The following is a 19358-nucleotide window of genomic DNA, read 5'->3' as shown; positions in this document are numbered from 1 at the left end:
GTCTAGGCGCTTGGAAAAGCGTGCGGATTCCATTAACTGAAACGAGCGTGCGCTGATGATGTATTAAGCGAGAAACCCTTCCCGGGCTGGTGCCGTTCGTTGGCTCCGCGAGCAATTCATTTCTCGTCGGTGAATAGCTTGTTTACGAACGCTCGGTACATGTATAGTCATCCCGTAAATAATAAAGCTTTCAACACTTTCCCCCTCGCCCTTCGCAGTTCTCTCAGTTCATTTTTTTTCCTTCTTATTTTAGCCACGTCATCAATTTAACTATATGCTGTAAGTACATTTAATGCAAGTCTTAATGGTGCGGCAGGCTTAAAAAAAAAAAAAAAAAGCCAGTGTCCAAGATGGAGTATCACTATGCAGCTTTATTTGTGGGATGTTGACGTGTTGCTGCTTTAAACGCCGGTACCTCTTCTTCTTACTTTTGAACACACTTTTGTGCTTCACAAACACGGCAATTCTTAAAGCGAAAAATGAAAATACACGTTGCATGGCGTGAAAAGAAGTGCAATTGTACGCATCGTATATAATTAACTATCAGCTAAAGGCTCGCGTCACATAGATACCGACATGTGTGTTGCGTTTGCATATGTTTCATACTTATAGCCTTTATTGGTTGCTTCTGACATGATTTGCACATTTTGCAACCTGTTTTAAAGGTACTGCGTACGTCATCTCTTGAAAGCTGTTTTCTTTTTTTTTTTATGCAAGCTTGTCGCATAAAGTGTTATTTTATTGAAGGCCTGTGTTATATACGATGTCAGCGAGTGCTATCGAAGCACCTGCTATCGTGTGATCAGTGGTGATAGCTACATATCGCGCTGCATTCGCTATAATTAACAGCCGATGTTAGAACAGTGACGATTCGGCGCATATACGTCGATGTATATAGCGCAGCCCTCACGTAAATCAGCGTTGACCTTTTTATTGGCTTCCCACATTGTCTTCGATAAACGTTAACAACTTCCCGTGAAAGCTACCTTATTCCAGTGTAAACTTTTGTAAGGGAACGAACCTCAAGCTAAGCCAGCGCGAAACACATCAACGGAATTTTTCTCGAATCATCTCGCTAGAATCGCAAATGATTTACAACCAGGTGAAGACTCCACATATTCTCTTCTACGAAAGTCTAAAATAAGTTGTTTGTTGTGCTTCGAACCCGTGTAAATTCTCGAGCTTTGTTCTTGCTTTATGCTCGTTTCTGAGGCTTCGATCTTTTATGTTAAGCTGCTAACGTGTCACAATGAACCGTCGTAATGTTACAAGTCAATAATGGCCCATACCTCGTAATGCTTAGCGCACTAAGAAAAGCATAAAAGAAACACCTAGAGGTGCTTTGGCTGTGCCTGGTGAGGGTCGAGGATCGTCGCACGCACTTGCGCTAGCGACGCCAATCCATCCATAGGTCGCGGCGGAGTGGGCGCCCCCTGGTAGTGGTGATGTACGTACGCCGCCACGAGCGCCGGAGTCGGCAAACTCATCTGTCAAGACGAGGGCGCGAACGACGTTATTATCGGGTCGTGGCATCGCTCCAGCTGGTCGCTGCTGCCGCGGTGGGAGCAAATATATATATATATATATATATATATATATATATATATCAGGGCGGCCCCGAGTGGGCTGTCGTCGGTCCCCTCCAGGCGTCTCGTATATTGGAGGGAACGAGAGGAGTGGCACGGGGCGCCATCTGCCCGCCGATCCCCGCGACATTCTTTGTCGGCTTTAGTGACCGGACAGAGGATGGAGCGTATACTGGTCGTCTTCCACCGTTTAAGACGTCTTCATTATTTTTCTCTTTTTTTAAATATCTTGTCATATCACTGTGTTGTGCTGCGCGGAAATCTCAAAGCGTCTATCGTGCCGTTGATCTGATAGCCCCTCTTGCGTCATTCCTGTTCTTCTGCTGTTTCTTTGCTTATTCAGCCGCGCTTGAATTGCTTCGCAACGTTAGCCACTGATATGACATTGGACCTTAGGAGAAGACAGAAAAGACAAGACACTAAGGACACTGTCGTTTTTCCTGTCCTGTCGTCTTTCCTGCCTTCTGCTGAGGAGTTTCTTTTCCTAAGCTCTGAACATGTATCAAATATTTCTGGATGCGGTCGTTCCCCCGACCGAATGACACACCGTCTTTATGATGCGGATTTTCAGTGGACAGCGCGACCTATATCTTCCTTATCAATCCAGTAACGGCAGCGTTTTTGGCAGGCTCCCCCCAAAGCATGGGCCTAGATCGTATCGTTTCATACAGAAGCTACTAGAGGGACCTAAGGCGTTGCGATAGATCCGCTACCAGGAGAATAATAGTTAGTGCATGGGTTCGTCTAGTCTAGTAATCTTCGTTCTTGTCGCTTAACGCGATCTTGGTATTCAGTACGAATTGTTCTAAATTTCCAAGCACTCGTTAATTTTCTAAGCACGGCAACGCAATTAATCTCTGCCCTACTTACGTAATCATTGCGAATTGTCGGCCTTGCGATATTTCGTTGAATGCATGGAGTAAGGGAAGCTTAGGAGAGGCCCCCGGCCAGTTCAACACAGATAGCACACGGCCGGTGCACTTCGATCCATGACGTCACGCTACCTAGTCCGACTGCCATAGAATCTAATGGGAATGCTCCCAAGTAATCCGCGGTCATTTTGACGTCGCCGCTTTCGTCACACTGGGCTTGGTAATGGAAATTTCGGTCCAAATAGCGTGACGTCATAAAGCAGAGTGCGAGTCCGGCTGTGTTGGAGAGAGTGTGACAGAAGTCACGTGGTATTTTTCGCGAAGGAGCGCTGGGACTGGTGGTCCAAACATCCTCGTTTCCATAGAAACGGCGCCCGTGAAGCTCTCGCTGCTCTCGGCCTCCGAAAAGTGGGATAGAGTTTCCCGCCCGGGCCTTTCTCGAAGCAACGTTCCCGACTTCCCGTTCGCGAGACAAGCTGTGTTTTGAGTGTGATGTGTGAGCTTGAAAACTGTGTTTTGTATCTCTGAGCTTTGAGTGTCAGCCAGCAACGCACTTTCTCACGCAATCACGCCGAGGGTCTTCGTCGTCTTCTTCAACGTGCCACAGATAAGCACAGAGGTGCGTTACAGAATTTTCTTAGGTTTCGTTCTGATGTTCGTCAGCCGGCGGCTCGTCGCAAGTTCGAAGCTCCCGCCCATCTATTAATTCTGGCGAGCTCATTGGAGACGCAAAGGGAGATCACGCCAAGATGGTTGCAGTTCTGGCTTCAACGTAACGTCAAGGCCTCTTCTGTTTTGTTTCTTTACTCTCTGGTTGAATATGATTCATCGGCAAAGTCGCAAAGTCCATGTTGAAGCCACATGGACGAATCTTGGGCAAACCATGTACTGCCCATGCTTGTCATGTTAGTTCAACCGCCATACTTACAACTTCCGCTGACACTATAAGCGTGAGATTTCCCTCTCTGAATTTTTAGAGCGCAGCTCTCAATGGCCCGTTCCTGCGGCGTACGTCGGCGGCGGCGTAACCGAGCGAACGAGCACAACCGCAAAAGATGAGACGCGAGCCGCGAACGGCGGAGACCAATGAGAGTGGCTCCTTCAGTGACGTGCGCGCGGGAAACTGGTTTCGTGCGGACCCGCCCGACCGCTTGATGCGTACTCGTATCTGGTCTCAGCCGGAGCGCTAGTTTCGTACTATCGTCTGCTCGCGTCAGCTCTCGCTCGCGCTTGTTTGGTTTGCTTGGTTTGGTCTCGTTCGCGCTTGTTTTGTTGTCATGGTTTGCGATTGTTTTGTAATCTGATTGTATGCGCGCCGCGAATTGTGTAGCACTTTCTGAAAGCCAAGCGGCACCAGCGATTACACTGGAACCTTCGACGAGTCATGTATAAAAGCCGACGCGCTCGACCCGCACAAGATTGCGGACTCTGCCACATGTCTCTCTCAAATTGTTTGCTTCAATCTATCGCGAAATGAAAACACGTGTAGAGATGTGCTCCAATTTCGCATTAAGGAGTATCGTAATCGTCGGTGAATTTTTTTTTTTTTTTTTTGTGGGAAACTATAGCCTAGACTGCCTACCCCGCCTTTACAGCGGATGCATGTGTCTGCTACGGAGAAACATCTTCGCGTTTGCTGCGCGTCGCGTTTTGGCGCACGAGATCCAGCGCGCAGAGGTTCCTAAGCGCTCGCCGAGAGAGGTTCCAAAAATATTCAGGAGACCTCGGCACGCGCCCGAGGCGAACGCGTGCGCGCGTCGTTGCACCTGGGGCGGCAGTCTTGTTCGCTCGCACGTCGTTAATACTGTGCAGTGTTGTGGAAGCTGCGAGGTGGACCAGGGTGGTGGTGGTCGTTGTTGTTGATTACCAACTGCGACGAAATAGTAGGTTTGGGTACTAAAGAACCGGCGGATCCCAAAATCGTAGCTAAAACGAAGCGCTAAACAAGGGACAAATATGCAGAAAGATGCTGATAATGACAGCCCCTGTGACCCAAAAAGAAGCCAGTCTGTTTGCATGTGGTGCTACTGAAGGAAATTTCAATAGAAAATCCTTAGTTATTTTTTTCTTTATTGAAATGTTCATACACAGTACACATCTACAGGTTGCTTAGCCGTAGGCTAGTACCGGATCAATCAACTGTCATATGTAGTGAAACGTAACGCCCATGACACGTAGAACTGCTTTTCTAATGCGTTGTGGACAGTGCTTAAAACTCTATTAACGACACAGCAAGGCGTAGCCCTTTCACAATGATCGTCTATGTAGACGTAGCAACTATGTATATAGGAAAAAAAAAGTTAGAGCACAACTAACCCTTCGCTTCTTTCTCAGTTTTGAAGCATTATATTCAGCTGAATAGTTTCGGACACCCTGCAGCTTAGCTGCAAAGTACTGATCTTGTGCTTCGAGCAAGGTTGCGTCATGTGTGGCCCCTAACAATCGCGGGAATTTCGCCACAACTTCCGGGGCTCCCATTGCGGGCCGTCGTCTGCGATTGTCTGCACGGCAGCAGACGGAAACGAGGCCGCACTGTTTCATGACGTCATGCTGTGTAGCTTAGGTAAATGCCCAACGATCCCTCCTCCCCACTCATCTGCCAACCCGCCAATCCCCTGATTGGCAGGCCCTGGGTGCAGATTGGACAGTCGCTGGACGGTTTCATAAAGAGCGTCTCTATTTTCCGAGGGTGTGGGGTGGTTGCGGGATGACCAGACGGCTCGGCGGCTTGCGGTCGAGGATCACGTGCGAATACGTCACCCGTTGCGAGGACGCCGCCGTCTCTACAGGTTCTCGCTCGCCGAGCGGGTTTTGCGGGGGGCCCCCTCGGCGATAAAGCAAACAGCGCCGGAAACACGGAGCACTCGAGCACAAACATACACGTACGGAAGGCAGGAAAGCGGCGGGGAAGAGCAAACAGGCCGGCGATTGGACTGAAGCCTACAAGAGGTCAAATAAACAGACTGTGGAAACGAAATGCGCGCTGTCTTGCGCAGAATAAAAGACGCAGCGAACGAAACGATGCTTGCGAAAGTTTTTTTAACGGGTTTTGCAATGTGTATAAGTTTGTGTGTTTGTGTTTAGCAACGGTTCCCACGCTGCGGTCTCTCGATCTGGTTGCCGATTCGGTTCATGTCCGGAGCTGTGAGGTCGTCTGGAAATTGGGTCGTGTATTGTTCGACCGGTTGCGGGCGTATTGAAATGCGCGCGATTTTCTTGAGAAAATTCCGCGACAGAACTTCTTACGTGCCATCTGGCACTAAAGGGGTTGCTTGAGTGATTCGAGCGTTTATTTCGCGTTGATTGCTAGTCCTCTCGGTAAACGAAACCGGATACTCCGGTTCGTATAGTAAATTATTTATGGTGCTTTGTGGCTTGTCAATATTTTTCTGTGCGTTTTGATGTCGAGTGCCTTAACGTCGCAAATGCTATGTCAATACTTTTAAGACTTTTGAACCCTGGCTACGGAAGACTTGTAGACAAAGCTGGCAGATACCTGTTGCTCGTGCAGAAGTCTGCATGACTGCGACCGATATGACTGCGTGTAAGCATGCAACGTGCATCTCCGTCTTTCCCTCTTCTGTGTTATTTCTCTGATAATTCGTTACCCCCAGCGTATGGTGACCAGCGGTGTGTCTACCCAGTTAACCTCATTGCCTTCTGTTCTCTACATTTATATTTAGGAAGCCATGTTATCTATGCACTATTGAGTGTCTATTGACTCTGTTTCCGTCGGAGCCATTTCTGTAGGAAAATGGATGTTATTTTTTCTATGCCTTCGTTTTGTCCCATTTCCACTCCGTCAGTGAAGGGTAGCTAACCGGACTTATTTCGCGTTAACCTTTTTTCCTTCTGTTCTGTGTACTACATACACATGGTTTACGTAATAGTGTTTCCCTAGAAAGAGGTTATTACCTTTTCTATATGGCTATTCCACCCTATGTACTTCGAAGCATGTGTACGCACGTTCTTTGTAAAGAAACTGTGAATCAATAAACAGGGAACTTTCTGTCATGTCCTTTTTACCTTTCCCACCGCAGGGTAGCCAACCTCGGTTACTCCTGACTGACGTAATTTTCTCGCTCTATCCTTCTCTCTACTACTCATGTGCGATTTGCGTAATAATAACCCTAAATATTAACTTTCTTCCTGCCAATTGGGCACCATTTCCACAGAAACCATTCCATGTTCTATACTTTCTTTTTTTTTCCCTCCCCCACCCTGGAGTAGCCAACCGAGCGTCCTCGTGGCTAGCCTCCTCGCCTTTACCCTCCTTCTCATTTTCTCTCTCGCTCTCTCTTCGCGGCACAAGTGTGGATTACTCTCTAATGACTTATCTCCTCACTTTCCGTGGCCTTCACCCATATGAAAGTCCTCATAATATGCCGTGGTGTTTCTATTGACTTTTTGCTGCCTTAAGTGTTGAAGTGCAGTTGAATGTCGTGTGTGATTTTCTTCTCTTTTTTTTTTTTTTTTTTGCAAAGGGCAGCGTCATTTCCGTAGAAGGGCTATTGACTACTCAAGGACCTTTCCGGAAGGTCCTCGGCGCGCGCATTTGGCGTGGAGAGGCATCGGCCTTCCAAGCGGCGGGCCGCTTTTGCTGTCCATAACGGCAGGCGGTTGTTTTGACCTCAACGGTGCGCGTTCAGCGCTCGCCCGCTCCTTGCCCCTGCTGCTGCTGGCCCTCGCCAAATCCGCTGACTGCGCGGCGCGAGTGGAAGCTTGCGCGTGCGCGAGCGCATCGGAGATAACAAACAGAAAATAAACAAAAGCAGACATAGCGAGTAGCAACTCGCTGACCCGCGCAGCGATAAGCCGACACGCCACCTCCTATACTTTCAAGCTCGAGCGAGTTGTGCTGCCGGTGGTGTTCTTTGCGGCGTTGGATGCGCCTCGATACTTGGTCGGCACGAGGAAAAGTATTACATGCCTGTTTTGCTAAGAAAAAAAAGAGAGAGAGAAGCAGAGAAAAATGACCTCAGGGGCGCGACGATTCCTTCGCCGATGTGAGATTGTGTTTGGGACCGCCTGCTACACTGTTGTATCGCACTGTGACACGCATTGACGGCGTAATCTCTGCGCTTGCAACAAGTTTTCTTGAACGGGGACACCGCGAAGAGAACGGCGGCCGCTCATTGCAGGATTTGTAGTTCGTGCGCCGGAAGGCGCACGAACTACAAACTACAGTAGGCGGGAAGAGAAGCCTCGTGTAGGAAGAAAGAAAAAAAAATTGCTAGGCGGCTATGGGGGGTGGAATTTAAAAAAAAATATATTTGCGACGATTGTTTAGTGTCTTGCTGGCGTTCGCTCCTCTACTGATTAACCGACAAGGCTCACAACATTGTAGTTGTAACTTCAGATTTCGTATAGAAACTTTTAAGAAAGTTTATGAAGAGAAATAGAAACTCAATAAATCGAATATGGGGGGGATGGGTGGGGGTGAGAGCTTTGTCAAGCTATCTAATGAGTAGCTTCTCACCGCTTTGTTCTGTAACTTCTGAGTAGATATACATCATTTGTCTATTATCAACAGCTCTTCTAAGGAAAAGTTGTCATTCACCCAAATGTACCACGAAGCTACAAAGGAAACCCATACGGACTTCTCAAAGATTCATGTGGATTATGTTTTTCCGTTTCATGAACCATTCCCCACCTTGCGGGATTCCGCAGAAGTAATTTGCCATCAACGGTTCAGCGTTTAAGAGGGGCGGGAGAGAGAGAGAGAGAATGGGTGAATCGGGTCAATGGATGAATCGTGTCCGCAGTACGTGTGCAGTTGTTATCGATCTAGCTTGGAAGATGGTATTAGCTTGACGCCATAAGCCTCCAGTCTTCCTAGACTACACCTGCGAGCAAAAGTATACGGACGAAAAAAAAATTAATATATATATTTTTTGTAATAGGGCGCACAAAGTGAAATTGACAAACTAACTGGAAAGTCCACAATGCCACTTTTGCAGTGCCGTCCTCAATTTTCAGTTACTTTGACAGGCAGAGGAGAAGACCGGCTTTATAGAGGAATCATTGGTCAAGGGGGTACATTCCGAGCGCGAGCCATCACTACCGTAGGGATGTTTGAGATGTTTGAGAGTAAGAGAAAAGGGAATGGCGGAGAGGTTAACCAGGGCTGAGTCCATTGGCTACCCTGCATTGGGGGAAGTGGAATGATTAGATTAGCAGAGAAAGCCGCAGTTTATGGGCGCTGTCACGGTTTGTTTGAGAAGCAGCAGCAAAGCCACGTAGTAGTCTGAATGTGTCGGTGTCGAATCTGGCTTTGGCCAGCCAAATGAAAGAAGTAGGGTCAAATAATATTCCTTTTAGCATTAAAAGGCTGCTGGAGCTCCGTACACTGTGTGTTTATAAAGTATTGGATGTAGTATGGAAGGATCTTGATACTTTTTCAGCGTTCAAGCCTAAATCACGTCGTGTTATTACAACTATTAACTAGACTAACGAGCACAATCGGGCTATGCTTGAAGCTGAATTACGCCAACAATTGGAACTTCTACCGCGAACTATCCTATGGCATTTGATTTCATACTGCTAAATTTTATGTAACGAGTTGACTTCGACTCCTTTTCGATATGTTCAACCTTTCCCAACCCTCCTCACGCAATACTTCACCTCGGAGCCTGTATAAATAATACAAGGCCTTGAATAAATAATTTGTCTATTTTTTTTTTCAAGGAACGCCGCTGGTGGCCTTCTCGTTTAACCGGAAGCCGGGAAGCCCCAATACACACACACACAAAAAAAGTAATGAGCTTCCCGCGAGAAAGACATTTACGTCTTGTTGACTGCGCGACAGTAACATTCTAAATGCGGGGATAGAAGTGGGGGGGTGTCTGGCAGAAGGTTGCACGACTACGTTTGAAGGAATTCCCCCGTGGGTAATTATTAGCGCTCGACCAACTTCACACGCGTAGTTCCGCGAACGCGCGCGCATGCGCGGTTCGGACAGATGCGCGTCGCACGCTGAATGCCTTCATTTGCGCCCCTATACATCAGATATGCCGCGACCTGGACTCGACATTCTCACCGCGGATTGTGCGCACCGCACGTATTTATACCAGCGCCACTCGGGAAAATGTAGCACAGTCACGCACCTACTGGCCGGACGTTAAGCAAGCTCAGTCTCTTTGTAGCGATCATCTGTCGGTGCAGGATGTGCTTGGCGAAGCTCCTGACAGCTGTCCGATTGGGATGGGTTGATATCTTTGTAAAGGTCCCTCAGCATATAACATGTTATGTGGTAACACACACGCTCGCGCACTTGCCATAAGACCTGTCTACACTTTTGTTGCTGGTAACGACATCTTGTGTCGCAGAGTATCACCACGCAGAGAGCTCACGCAGGTAATGCCGCAGGGACCTATTATACCCTACTCAACTACTGTCGTAACGCCTTGGTAGCAACATAATTGCTAACGTGCAGTCATCTACGATTTTTTCTTCGTTGAAAACACTCACAAAACACAAAGTTGCAGAATATATAGTTGGATTACCAGCATCGGTACTGGCGTCCACAGTTGCGGTAAACCGCAAACGGTGTGTTTGCGGACAAGTTTTCCATAGTTTCCTTCGAGCAAATGCGACTTCACTTGGCACTTTCACCGAGGTTCATCCGGATCTTGAAGTGGTGCTCAAGAGCACCACCGAATTTGCTGCTTGCTTTCCGTGGCGTATGCACACCGTCATCCCCCACTATCCATTCTGGGTTTTCCCCTCCACACTGCTTTCCGAATCCTACGCGCAAGCGCGTTTGTTTTGTAAACACTCATGTTTGTTTAGAGAGACTGAGGAACGCTCGCTCCGGCGTTGCTACATCGGATGTCTCCCTCGTTCTTCAAAGCAGTGTTGCCGCGTTCGTCGGATTCATCTCCCGCTGCCTGTCTTGCGACAGCGCGCTTACTCTCGTTTTTTTTCTTTATTTACTTGTTTTCTTTAAGCTGAGATGGGCAACGGGGCGTGCTGGACGCTTTGTCTGCTTGCAGTCGCCTTGTCTGTCATCATCATCATCATCATGCGCCTATATTTATGTCAACTGCAGGACGAAGGCCTCTCCTTGGGATCTCCAATTACCCCTGTCTTGCGCTAGCTCATTCCAACTTGCGCCTGCAAATTTCCTAACTTCATCACCCCACCTAGCTTTCTACCGTCATATATAGGACGTCTTGTCTATATAGCTGTTGCTGTAACCCGACCTGCACGCACTTATAGCACGTATTTAGGTCAACATACTTCTCTAGAACGCGCGAATCACGTTCTCAGGACTGCGCTGGCGATATCTGAAGATGACATGTGGCACTAAATTGGCCGCAAGTGAGGTATATTGCGTGACTGCATTTACAGTTTCCGTTGATTTCTCTCGACTTCGTGGTCGGCTTAAGCTGTTGTGGCTGCTTTGGTTCTCAGGAGTGTGTTCTAGACAAAGTGGGTTGACCTCTGCACGCACGCTCACGCACGCACACACACACACCACACAAACACGCAAACACACCAACACAAACACACCAACACAATCACACCAACACAATCACACCAACACAAACACACCAACACAAACACACCAACACAAACACACCAACACAAACACACCAACACAAACACACCAACACAAACACACCAACACAAACACACTAACACAAACACACTAACACAAACACACTAACACAAACACACAAACACACTAACACAAACACACCAACACACACGCAGCAGCGCACAGCAGAGGCGAGTGGACGAAGAAGGCTGACCTTGCTGCACGTCTGCCCCCGCGCACCGAACACATGCCCGGCGCGTGGTAGCAGACGCTGACCTCTTGTTTTTTTCACGTGCGCCCGTCATGTAAGCGCGGTTCTTCGATAGCGCACTTTCGCCGTGCGCTCGGCCGTCGTTCTTTTTGCAGTTTCCGCTCGGCTCCCCGATCGTCCCGGTGCTCGGGCCCTGTCATACGGAACTGAGGCGTAATAATAATATGAGTAAAGAGATATGGCATGAGTGTTTACCGTTCTCACGGGCGGGAAATATCGCCAGTAAAAAAAAAAAAGGAAGAATGTTGTCTTTTCCGCAACTTTCTCACGGTCGCCTTCATCGGCTCGCAGTTGTATTCCTCTCTGCCGCCAGGACCGAGGTTCGCAGGAAGACCTGACACTTGAAGTGGTCAACAGTGGTTGAACAAGCGAAGGCCGGGCTCTACGAGCCCGACACATGCCTTGTTTCGGGCACTAATTTTTGCTGTCATGTCACCTATCGCTTTCAGTGGGCTGACACGTAAAAAGAGACTGCCCACGAGTGGTTCTCTTCAATTTTACTCGTCACCGATTCGACCCCGCGATCCATCGCAGTGCGTCGAGCTATATATGCATTATCGTTCCGGAAAGCGTCTCGAGAGATCTTGCAGCCTCCACTGTCAGCAAAAACGGTGGTGGTGGCGAGCCCGCATGGGGCCGGGGTGGGGGGGGGGAGGAGGGAGGTTAGACAATTGGCTAGCTACCGGTTTATGTTTTTTTTGCTATTTTCCAAACGCCGTCGCCCCTGACCCACTTCCGTCGCCTAGGCTGAGGCGGTGACGATGCCGTCAGCTCTGCGGCGGGGAATGGAGTGTGCTCGCTCGCTGTAATCGCCCTTGGTGTGTTGGGCAGAGGAGGAGGGCTCCGTTGCTTACGAGCGCTCCGCCATTTGCAGCGGGCTCATTTGCAAGCGTCGCCGGCTTTGTGTATGCGTGTACGCGCAAGCGGCCACTGCTGCATCGGCCGGCGAAGGCTTTGCTTCCGCCGTTGGTGGTCAAGGTTGACCCCGCCGACGACTACGGGGGGGGGGGGGGGGGGGGGGGGACACGTCATCGCACGCGATGGCGCGCGCAGCGCGTACCCCCGCCATTATTCGCCGGGGATTCCGCAAAAGAAGTTCGGTTGTGTTAATACATTACGCTTGTATACTCTTACAGACATTGTTATGGAAGTTCTGCAGAGTTTCTGTTGACTTTCTGTTGACTTTCTGTTGTATTCAGTATACTTTCTGTTGAAATTCAATTGAATGGCGTGGATTATTTTTACACGCACAGCTGAGGTACCGCGGCCAGGTACCAATGTTTGATACGATGCAGGGCCAGTGCGACCAACTTCATCGATGCAGCGCCTACTGAACGAAGGAGCAACAAGGTCGCGAGCTCGGACAGTTGGTATACGTGATTGAAGATGAAAACCGGCGAAAAACACTACGTACGCTGGCAAGAAGACAACGGGATGAGGTTAGAAACTGACAACTGAATTTTTATTATTGGAAATGACAAATGTGTAACCTCCGGCAGTTCTCCGGCGCATGAGCGAGAACCGTCTCAGAACCAACGCAAATAGCATGTAAGGAGCGTGCTGATTTAGGCTACTCGGCGAGACATACTAACAGATTATAACTTAATATTGTTAATCGATAACGGGAAGTGAAGCAGTTGGAAGTGAGCGCCCGTCCTGTCACCTTTGTTGTCTTCGTAGGCAATTGCGCTGTTAATCTGTTAACCTAATCAAGAAACAAATAACCCAATATGCTACCACTACAGCCTCGTATCGTTGTCTTGCTTATCTACGTCGCGTTTTTTTTTTTCTTCTTTGCTGGTTTTCAGGCTTCAATCACGAACGAAGGGAGGCCGTGATAGAGGCGGCGTGTATACTTTACAGTCGAAGCGGCGCAGCTATTACCGGGGCTTCCAAGGATAACGACGTCATGAACAATCGCTCGGCTGGCCTTCTGCGCGTTACCGCATCGCCGCGTCAAAGAAAAAGAAGGGGAAAAAAAACGGAAAGATAAGCGGATTTTCGCGGTTGTTGGCCGCCGAGCCGTAGACGCCGCGCTCGCAGAGAGGCCTTCCGAGTCGTAGCGATAGCATCGGCAACCACTTCGGGGCCACTCTCTCTGTCTCATTAAAGCGGTACAGTGCCGTGAAAGATTGTGGAACTCGCGTCTATCGAGCGAGCGAGTGTATATAAAGTCCGTCGCTTTTTGTGTATCTCCTCTGCATATACTCGTCCGTGTAGTTGCATAAGTTGAGGACGGTGGACGATCGCTTTCGGAGGACGAGCTCTTTCGTGACCTGTTTTTTTTTTTTTAATGACGTATTCGACTGGCGTACTTTGCGGAGCGCTCTGGCAGTGCTATCAAAGTCACGCTATAGACAGCCCTAAAGCTTTATTACGAGGATACAGGGGTGTAGTAGCATTAATTTGGCTTCAATATTGCTGTTTGAGCTCCCTTGTGCTCGCGGTAAAGCTTATAGGTGACGTTTGTAGCGCTGCCGGAGAGCTCTGGAACCACAAGTCGAATGTGCCATCAGTGGGACGCAGTGATGGTGCGTTGATGTTCGAGAATTCGCAGTTGTAATATGCACAACAAAGGAGACAGCCGGTAACCCAAAATTTTTTACTTTCACTAAGTTATTTTGAATAAGAAGACGAGAAATTGTGCTGCATGCGAGTATTAATAAGCTAGTATTGCATAAGAATCTTCTCACCTGTATAGTTCAAACGACGACTTCGTTACGCTTGAAACATTGGGTTTAAGGCGCCGAGCCGGCCTCGTTAGTCGGCGGACCCCTCTCCCGAGTCTGAAACTGTACTCGCGCTTTTGGAAACTGGGGAGTTCCTCCATGTTGGAATTTTGAGCCAATTAGAGAGGCCCTAGCAGCCCCGTGAGCCAATCAGAGCTGACAAGATGGCGAATTCGACAATGTGACGGAATTTGACAGTGTCTAGAATTGTATCCTTCAGCATCTGCTCTGGGAAACCAAAGCAGAAAGCGCTCTCAGACCCTGCCGAACTACTTCGCGGAGTAACACACCCTGCGCAAGCTCATCTGCCTCTGCATTCTTCCAAGTTCTTCGCCGCAGAAAGTTAGTTGTACTTTCGCAGCAGCGGATTTCTGGAACGACTCGGGACGACCCTTATAGCTTCCACTTTGCTGCGCAGTATTAGCGATGCAGCGTCTGCGCTCGGCTCTCAATCAGCGTCTCGAACGAAAAGGGCTTAGCATCGGAAAGTGATCAGGCGCGCTTTCTCCCTATCGGCCTTGGTATCGCGGTGGTTGCGCGAGGTCTGCGTGCGCCCCGCTGTATTCGCGCATTTATTCTGTTGGCTGCCGCAGGCGCTTTACCGCGGGGATCGAGTCACTTCGCTGCTTAGAATGCCCGCGGTGGATGCTCGTGCAGATCGAATGCGAGAAGGCTATCGGACTTTGCCGATGAGGGTTGGTTGCTTTCGCTGAGGCGAAAGGGAAAAGCTGTCGACATCTTTCGAGTGGTTCGACTCGTGCACTTCTGGACAGCTGCGGAAGGACAAAGTGTATAATACCTCAGAAAATTTACGTAGTCTAACCCACGTGGCTCAGAGGCTATGGCATTCTGCTGTGTGGACGCGAGGTCACGAAATCTGTAAACTTTGTGCCTGAGCAAACTTTTTTTACGCGTTTTGTGTGCGAGTGTTGGAATCGGTGTTGCTCGCTGTACTAACTGCACAGGCGTTGCTCTAATCTGGGACCATATTTTCTAACGATCCGTTGCAATTTTCTTCCCATTTTCATTCGCTCGGACGGCGCATGACCCGCCGTTATGGTCAAGACCGGCCACTCGGCACCACGGTTGGTAATGATGGGAAATGAAACGGGATCGTTCCAATGCACGCGCCCGGGTCCTCGCACGGCACCAGCCACGAGACGTCTCTTCGCTATAGCTACCCGTGCGACCGCTGTTTCCGGGCGCTGGTGCTCGATGCCGTTTCGGCTGCGAAAGGAGGCTCGAGGAGTGGACTCGCTATAGTTTCAGTTTGTAGCGCTCTACAATGCACGCGCCGCTCCATCAACGTCAGCGACGACTGACGTCTTCGGCAGCTCTCCATACAATGTGCAATCGCTATAGCTGGGGCGCTTGCGCTGCGAAAACTCGACGGGTCACCGAAGTGGACCTACCATTTGGTTACGCTCACGCTGTTCGGGTTGTGTTCGTATCGACGCACCTCATCGCCCGTCTTTTCCTACGGCGCACTGAATGGGCTGAGAAGGGCGAACGACGTAATGGGAGTTATTCTGCCAAGGGGGTTGAGGGGATCGGGGTGCTGTGGATGGCGGGGCCCCCACGATGAAGCCGGAAATACTGGATGTCTCTTACGGCCTGAGCAATCGTTAAAGCAGTGAGGATAGTAAACTGACCTGTAACGTTTATATCCGTGTGTTTTCCCTGCCCCTGTCAAGTTATTTATTGCGCTCAGTGCTGTCTGTTTTAGCCAAACTGGCGTGGGAGCGAACTGTCCCGTCGCTGTTCCTAATATCCCATAATAAATATTTTAGGGCAGTATAATTAGGACTATACCTTATCTCCATGCTCATCGGCCCGCCGAAAGAACGTGACTACCTGTGCTGTGTCGAAGAAAAGCAAACAGTACTGTTTGAAAGGTTTAGCAAGGTATGCTTAATGCTTGCACTGGTTCGCGAAGCCTCTTGTTTGTCATATGTGCCTCCATGATGTCCGTCACGCAAGGTTTTACTTGCGATAGCGAGTTATATTTATTGCTTGCTCTATAGTTCTTGACACCAGAGAACACACGGAGCTATAATGTTGTAGTGGCCTACCAAATCCTACATAACTGTTCGCATAATGCGGGGGTAGCGACATAAGCTAACATATGCAGTCCTTTTGCGATTTCTTTTCGTCGAGAACATTCGCGAGGCATCAAACAAAAATTTAATCATCATCATCAGCCTATATTTACGTCCACTGCAGGACGAACGCCTCTCCTTGCGATCTTCAATTACCCCTGTCTTGCGCTAGCTGATTCCAACTTGCGCCCGCAAATTTCCTACGTGTGGTGGTGGCGTGGAGCAGAGGTAGAACACCCGGCATCTAATCGGAAGGTCGTAAGTTCGAATCCTCCTCCAGTTCACTACATTTTCAGGCGTGGAGTGGAGAAAAAAAAATATTGCCGAGAGCTAGTGGGGCTACGTACACTAATCTAGGTGCAACCAAATTAGGAAGGCCCACTAAGCTTCAACGAAGTCAGTCCCTCACCAGAACAGGAATTGGTCTACCTGGTGCAGTATTCGGCCACTACCTCCCTCATGACTCCTACCAATAAAAAATTTTGTAACTTAATGTAAAACCTCGCCGGATGCCGCTACCGGCTTCGCTACTGCCTCCCACAGTTCCGGCAAACCTTAAACCAAATAAGAAGTTCACGACACGAACTCTCGTGTCGCCGAGAAGTCACGGCGACATCGCCGCTAGGGCACCGCACCCACAAACGTCGGTTCCCATCGGCTGCAGGACGATCGCCAGCGCAGGACAAGCGTCGTCCTCCCATCGCAATCACGGCCCCGCCGGTCGGCCCGCATGCGCTAGCTGCCGTGCCTTGTGGGGAGAAGGGGCGGTAATTTGAAACGTGATTACGCGACGGGGGCATTCGGCGGAGACAGGGGGGCGCACCGAAGGAAGCAGAGAGGAGGAAAGCGTCGTCGCCGGCAAGAAGTGAAATTGGGGAGAGGAGGACATTGGCGGAGCTGGTGGGGGGGAGGGAGCGCATCTTCGGCGTTGCCCGCGGCGCGAGCGAGCACGCTCGTTCGCGGTGTGGGAACTGGCCCCAGAATCGCACTAGGAAGTCCGGCGGCCTCTCTTTAGCCTCAGATTTTTTTTTTTTTTTTGGTTCGCTCGGTCTTCGGTGTTTTTTGTAGCGGCGCAGCCGTCGCTTCTTCGCGTGTCCTTTGTCGTCCGCTTGTTTGAAAGCCACGATGACTGTGCTGCTTGACTTGAAAGAAGGGGTTTCGTGTTTGATGGTGTGGAGAGAGAGAGAAAGAGGGGTGGGGAGAGAAAAGAAGGATGAGTCGATTCTGTACACGGCGTCTTGGAAATCGAACCTTACATCTCAGTCGATGCGTCACACGCCTTAACAAGAGCTTGAGTAGGAAGCTCGAAATGGTGGTAAGGGTAAGAGGTGAGTGAGGGGGTTGTTGTGGACGGCCGAGGCGTGCTCAGCGTGCGGAAACTACGCAGGTATTGCTATATAGGACTGGCGACGGCAACAACTAGGGGGTGTAGTACTACGTTCAACGATTCCGTGTCGTTAGCATCCGCTGGGAAGGGGGCGAAGGATTCGGCGGCCGAAAATTGCCCCAGGCTTGCACTGTGGTGGCCCAAGACGGCGGCTTCTGCCGCTGGACGTCAGAAAGAAAGAAGTGTAAAGAAAAAAAAAAATCTGGCCGCTTGTATATCGTGCGCGCAGTGTCTGCACCCGTGTGTGTGTTCGTGTGGGTCCAGTTTTGTCGACACTCGCTACCCGGTTTTGGTAATTTTCTTTCTCTGTCCCCTCCTCGTCTTAACAGCTTCGGCTCTTTAATCTCGCGTTCGACGGGTCAGGAGCGGCCGTTTTCTCACGGATCTTGCTGGGCAGCCCCGGCTGTCCTCTGGCGGAATATTGAATGCGAAGGGAAGTCGGCTGTGGAACATGCGCCGATATCCGGCGGCCACTGTCGAATTTTTTTTCTCTTTTTTTTGAGAGAGATTAATCCTGCGGCGGCACGCCTTGTACGCGGCACGTGGTACGTAAATACGGGCCGGAGATGTTTGAATATGCAGATCCGAGGATAAGTCGCGAATGGGCAAGTACAAAGGTACCCCGGCGCTCATGTAAACAAACAACAATGTGCTTAGTCGTTATGATACACGATTGGTAATCATTCACGGCGTGTTTGGTCGCACCAAGGGTAATATTGGCAATATTGTCAGTAGCAGCGAAGCTTAAGCTAGTTGGTGGACGTTCACATGGTACAGAACGGAAGCTCTGTCGCGCACATGTCTTGTTTTTATTTTTTTATTTTTTGCCTCTCCTTATCTCTATTTTGCTTTGACGCTTTTTAGTTATGTGTATACATGTTTGTTTAACTCTCCAACAAACTTGCAGCAGTGGTTCAGCTCTCGTTTGTGATGTTCTTCGTCCGTGTCTGTTTTGCGCTGTTCGTCTGCTGTTGTCTGCTTTGCGCTTGTTGCATTGCCGCCAGTGTTTATGGATCCAGAAACACAACTGACATAGAGAAAAAAAAAGAGATTTAAGAAAAGCATTTTTCCGTCTCCAGTTTATCTTTGCCGTCGATAGCAATATTGGTAATACGTCGGCTATTTGGATTATTGCCAACTTTAGGTCAGTGCTGACTCGCTTCTTTTTTTTTTTTTTGCCAGCGTTGGTTTACATATGGGATAAGTGCTGGCGTGAGCTGCCTGCCTCGGGCTGAAATCACAACACTTCTCGTTCGTTAGTTCTGTTTGCCATTGGCTGGCTTCCTTCATTAATATAGTACGGCCAGCCTTAGGATGGGCTAAAATTTTCTCTTAAGATCAATTCTAGCGTAAGAGCTCTATTTTTCTTTTTTTTTATGAATACGGGTCCTGATGGCAGCATAGAGGGGCAAACAACAATGACGGACGAGTAGCCGCAGTTCAGTGAACCGTTCGAGGTGGCTCAAGTTCTCGGTGGTTCTCGTTGATTGCTCGGTCCATCGTGATAACTATTAGAGCACGTGCAGACCACTTATCCTGTACGCGCAAGTTAAATGGCCGCCTTCCCTCGGGCTACTCCGTCTACCCACCTTGCAATTAAAGTTGCCTTCGCCACGTGCGCCACAGGAATAAGCGAATGCGCCTAAGGCGCACTGTCGGAACCGCTAGCCGTTTCATTGTGTTTCGGAGCAATGACTCGCAGAAGGCCACGCTTTCTTTTTTTCTTGACCGCAGCTATAGTTTAATCGCGACCTCATTCGTTTCTTTGTTTGCGCAAACAGAAGTGCAACGGTCTGATTGCAGCGTTGGCTTTTGCAGAATACAGCGTCGAGCCCTCTAAGTCGAGCAGCGGAGAACCGTATAGCAATCGCT

General features: G+C 49.3%; 1 protein-coding gene across 2 annotated transcripts in view; it reads left to right on the top strand.

Moving 5' to 3' along the window:
• LOC119463880 (transcriptional enhancer factor TEF-1) overlaps positions 1–19358 on the top strand; it is a 209244-nt gene that overhangs the window by 117356 nt on the left and 72530 nt on the right. For both annotated transcript variants that reach the window (XM_049656587.1, XM_049656586.1), the window contains one exon: positions 12567–12710. In XM_049656587.1, coding sequence (XP_049512544.1) covers positions 12658–12710 — 53 coding nt within the window. In that variant the 5' untranslated portion in view covers positions 12567–12657. The remainder of the gene's footprint in view (positions 1–12566; positions 12711–19358) is intronic.

Source organism: Dermacentor silvarum, chromosome 9 (assembly GCF_013339745.2).
Source record: "Dermacentor silvarum isolate Dsil-2018 chromosome 9, BIME_Dsil_1.4, whole genome shotgun sequence".
NCBI classification, from domain to species: domain Eukaryota; kingdom Metazoa; phylum Arthropoda; class Arachnida; order Ixodida; family Ixodidae; genus Dermacentor; species Dermacentor silvarum.
This window is presented reverse-complemented; position numbering and strand designations above follow the sequence as displayed.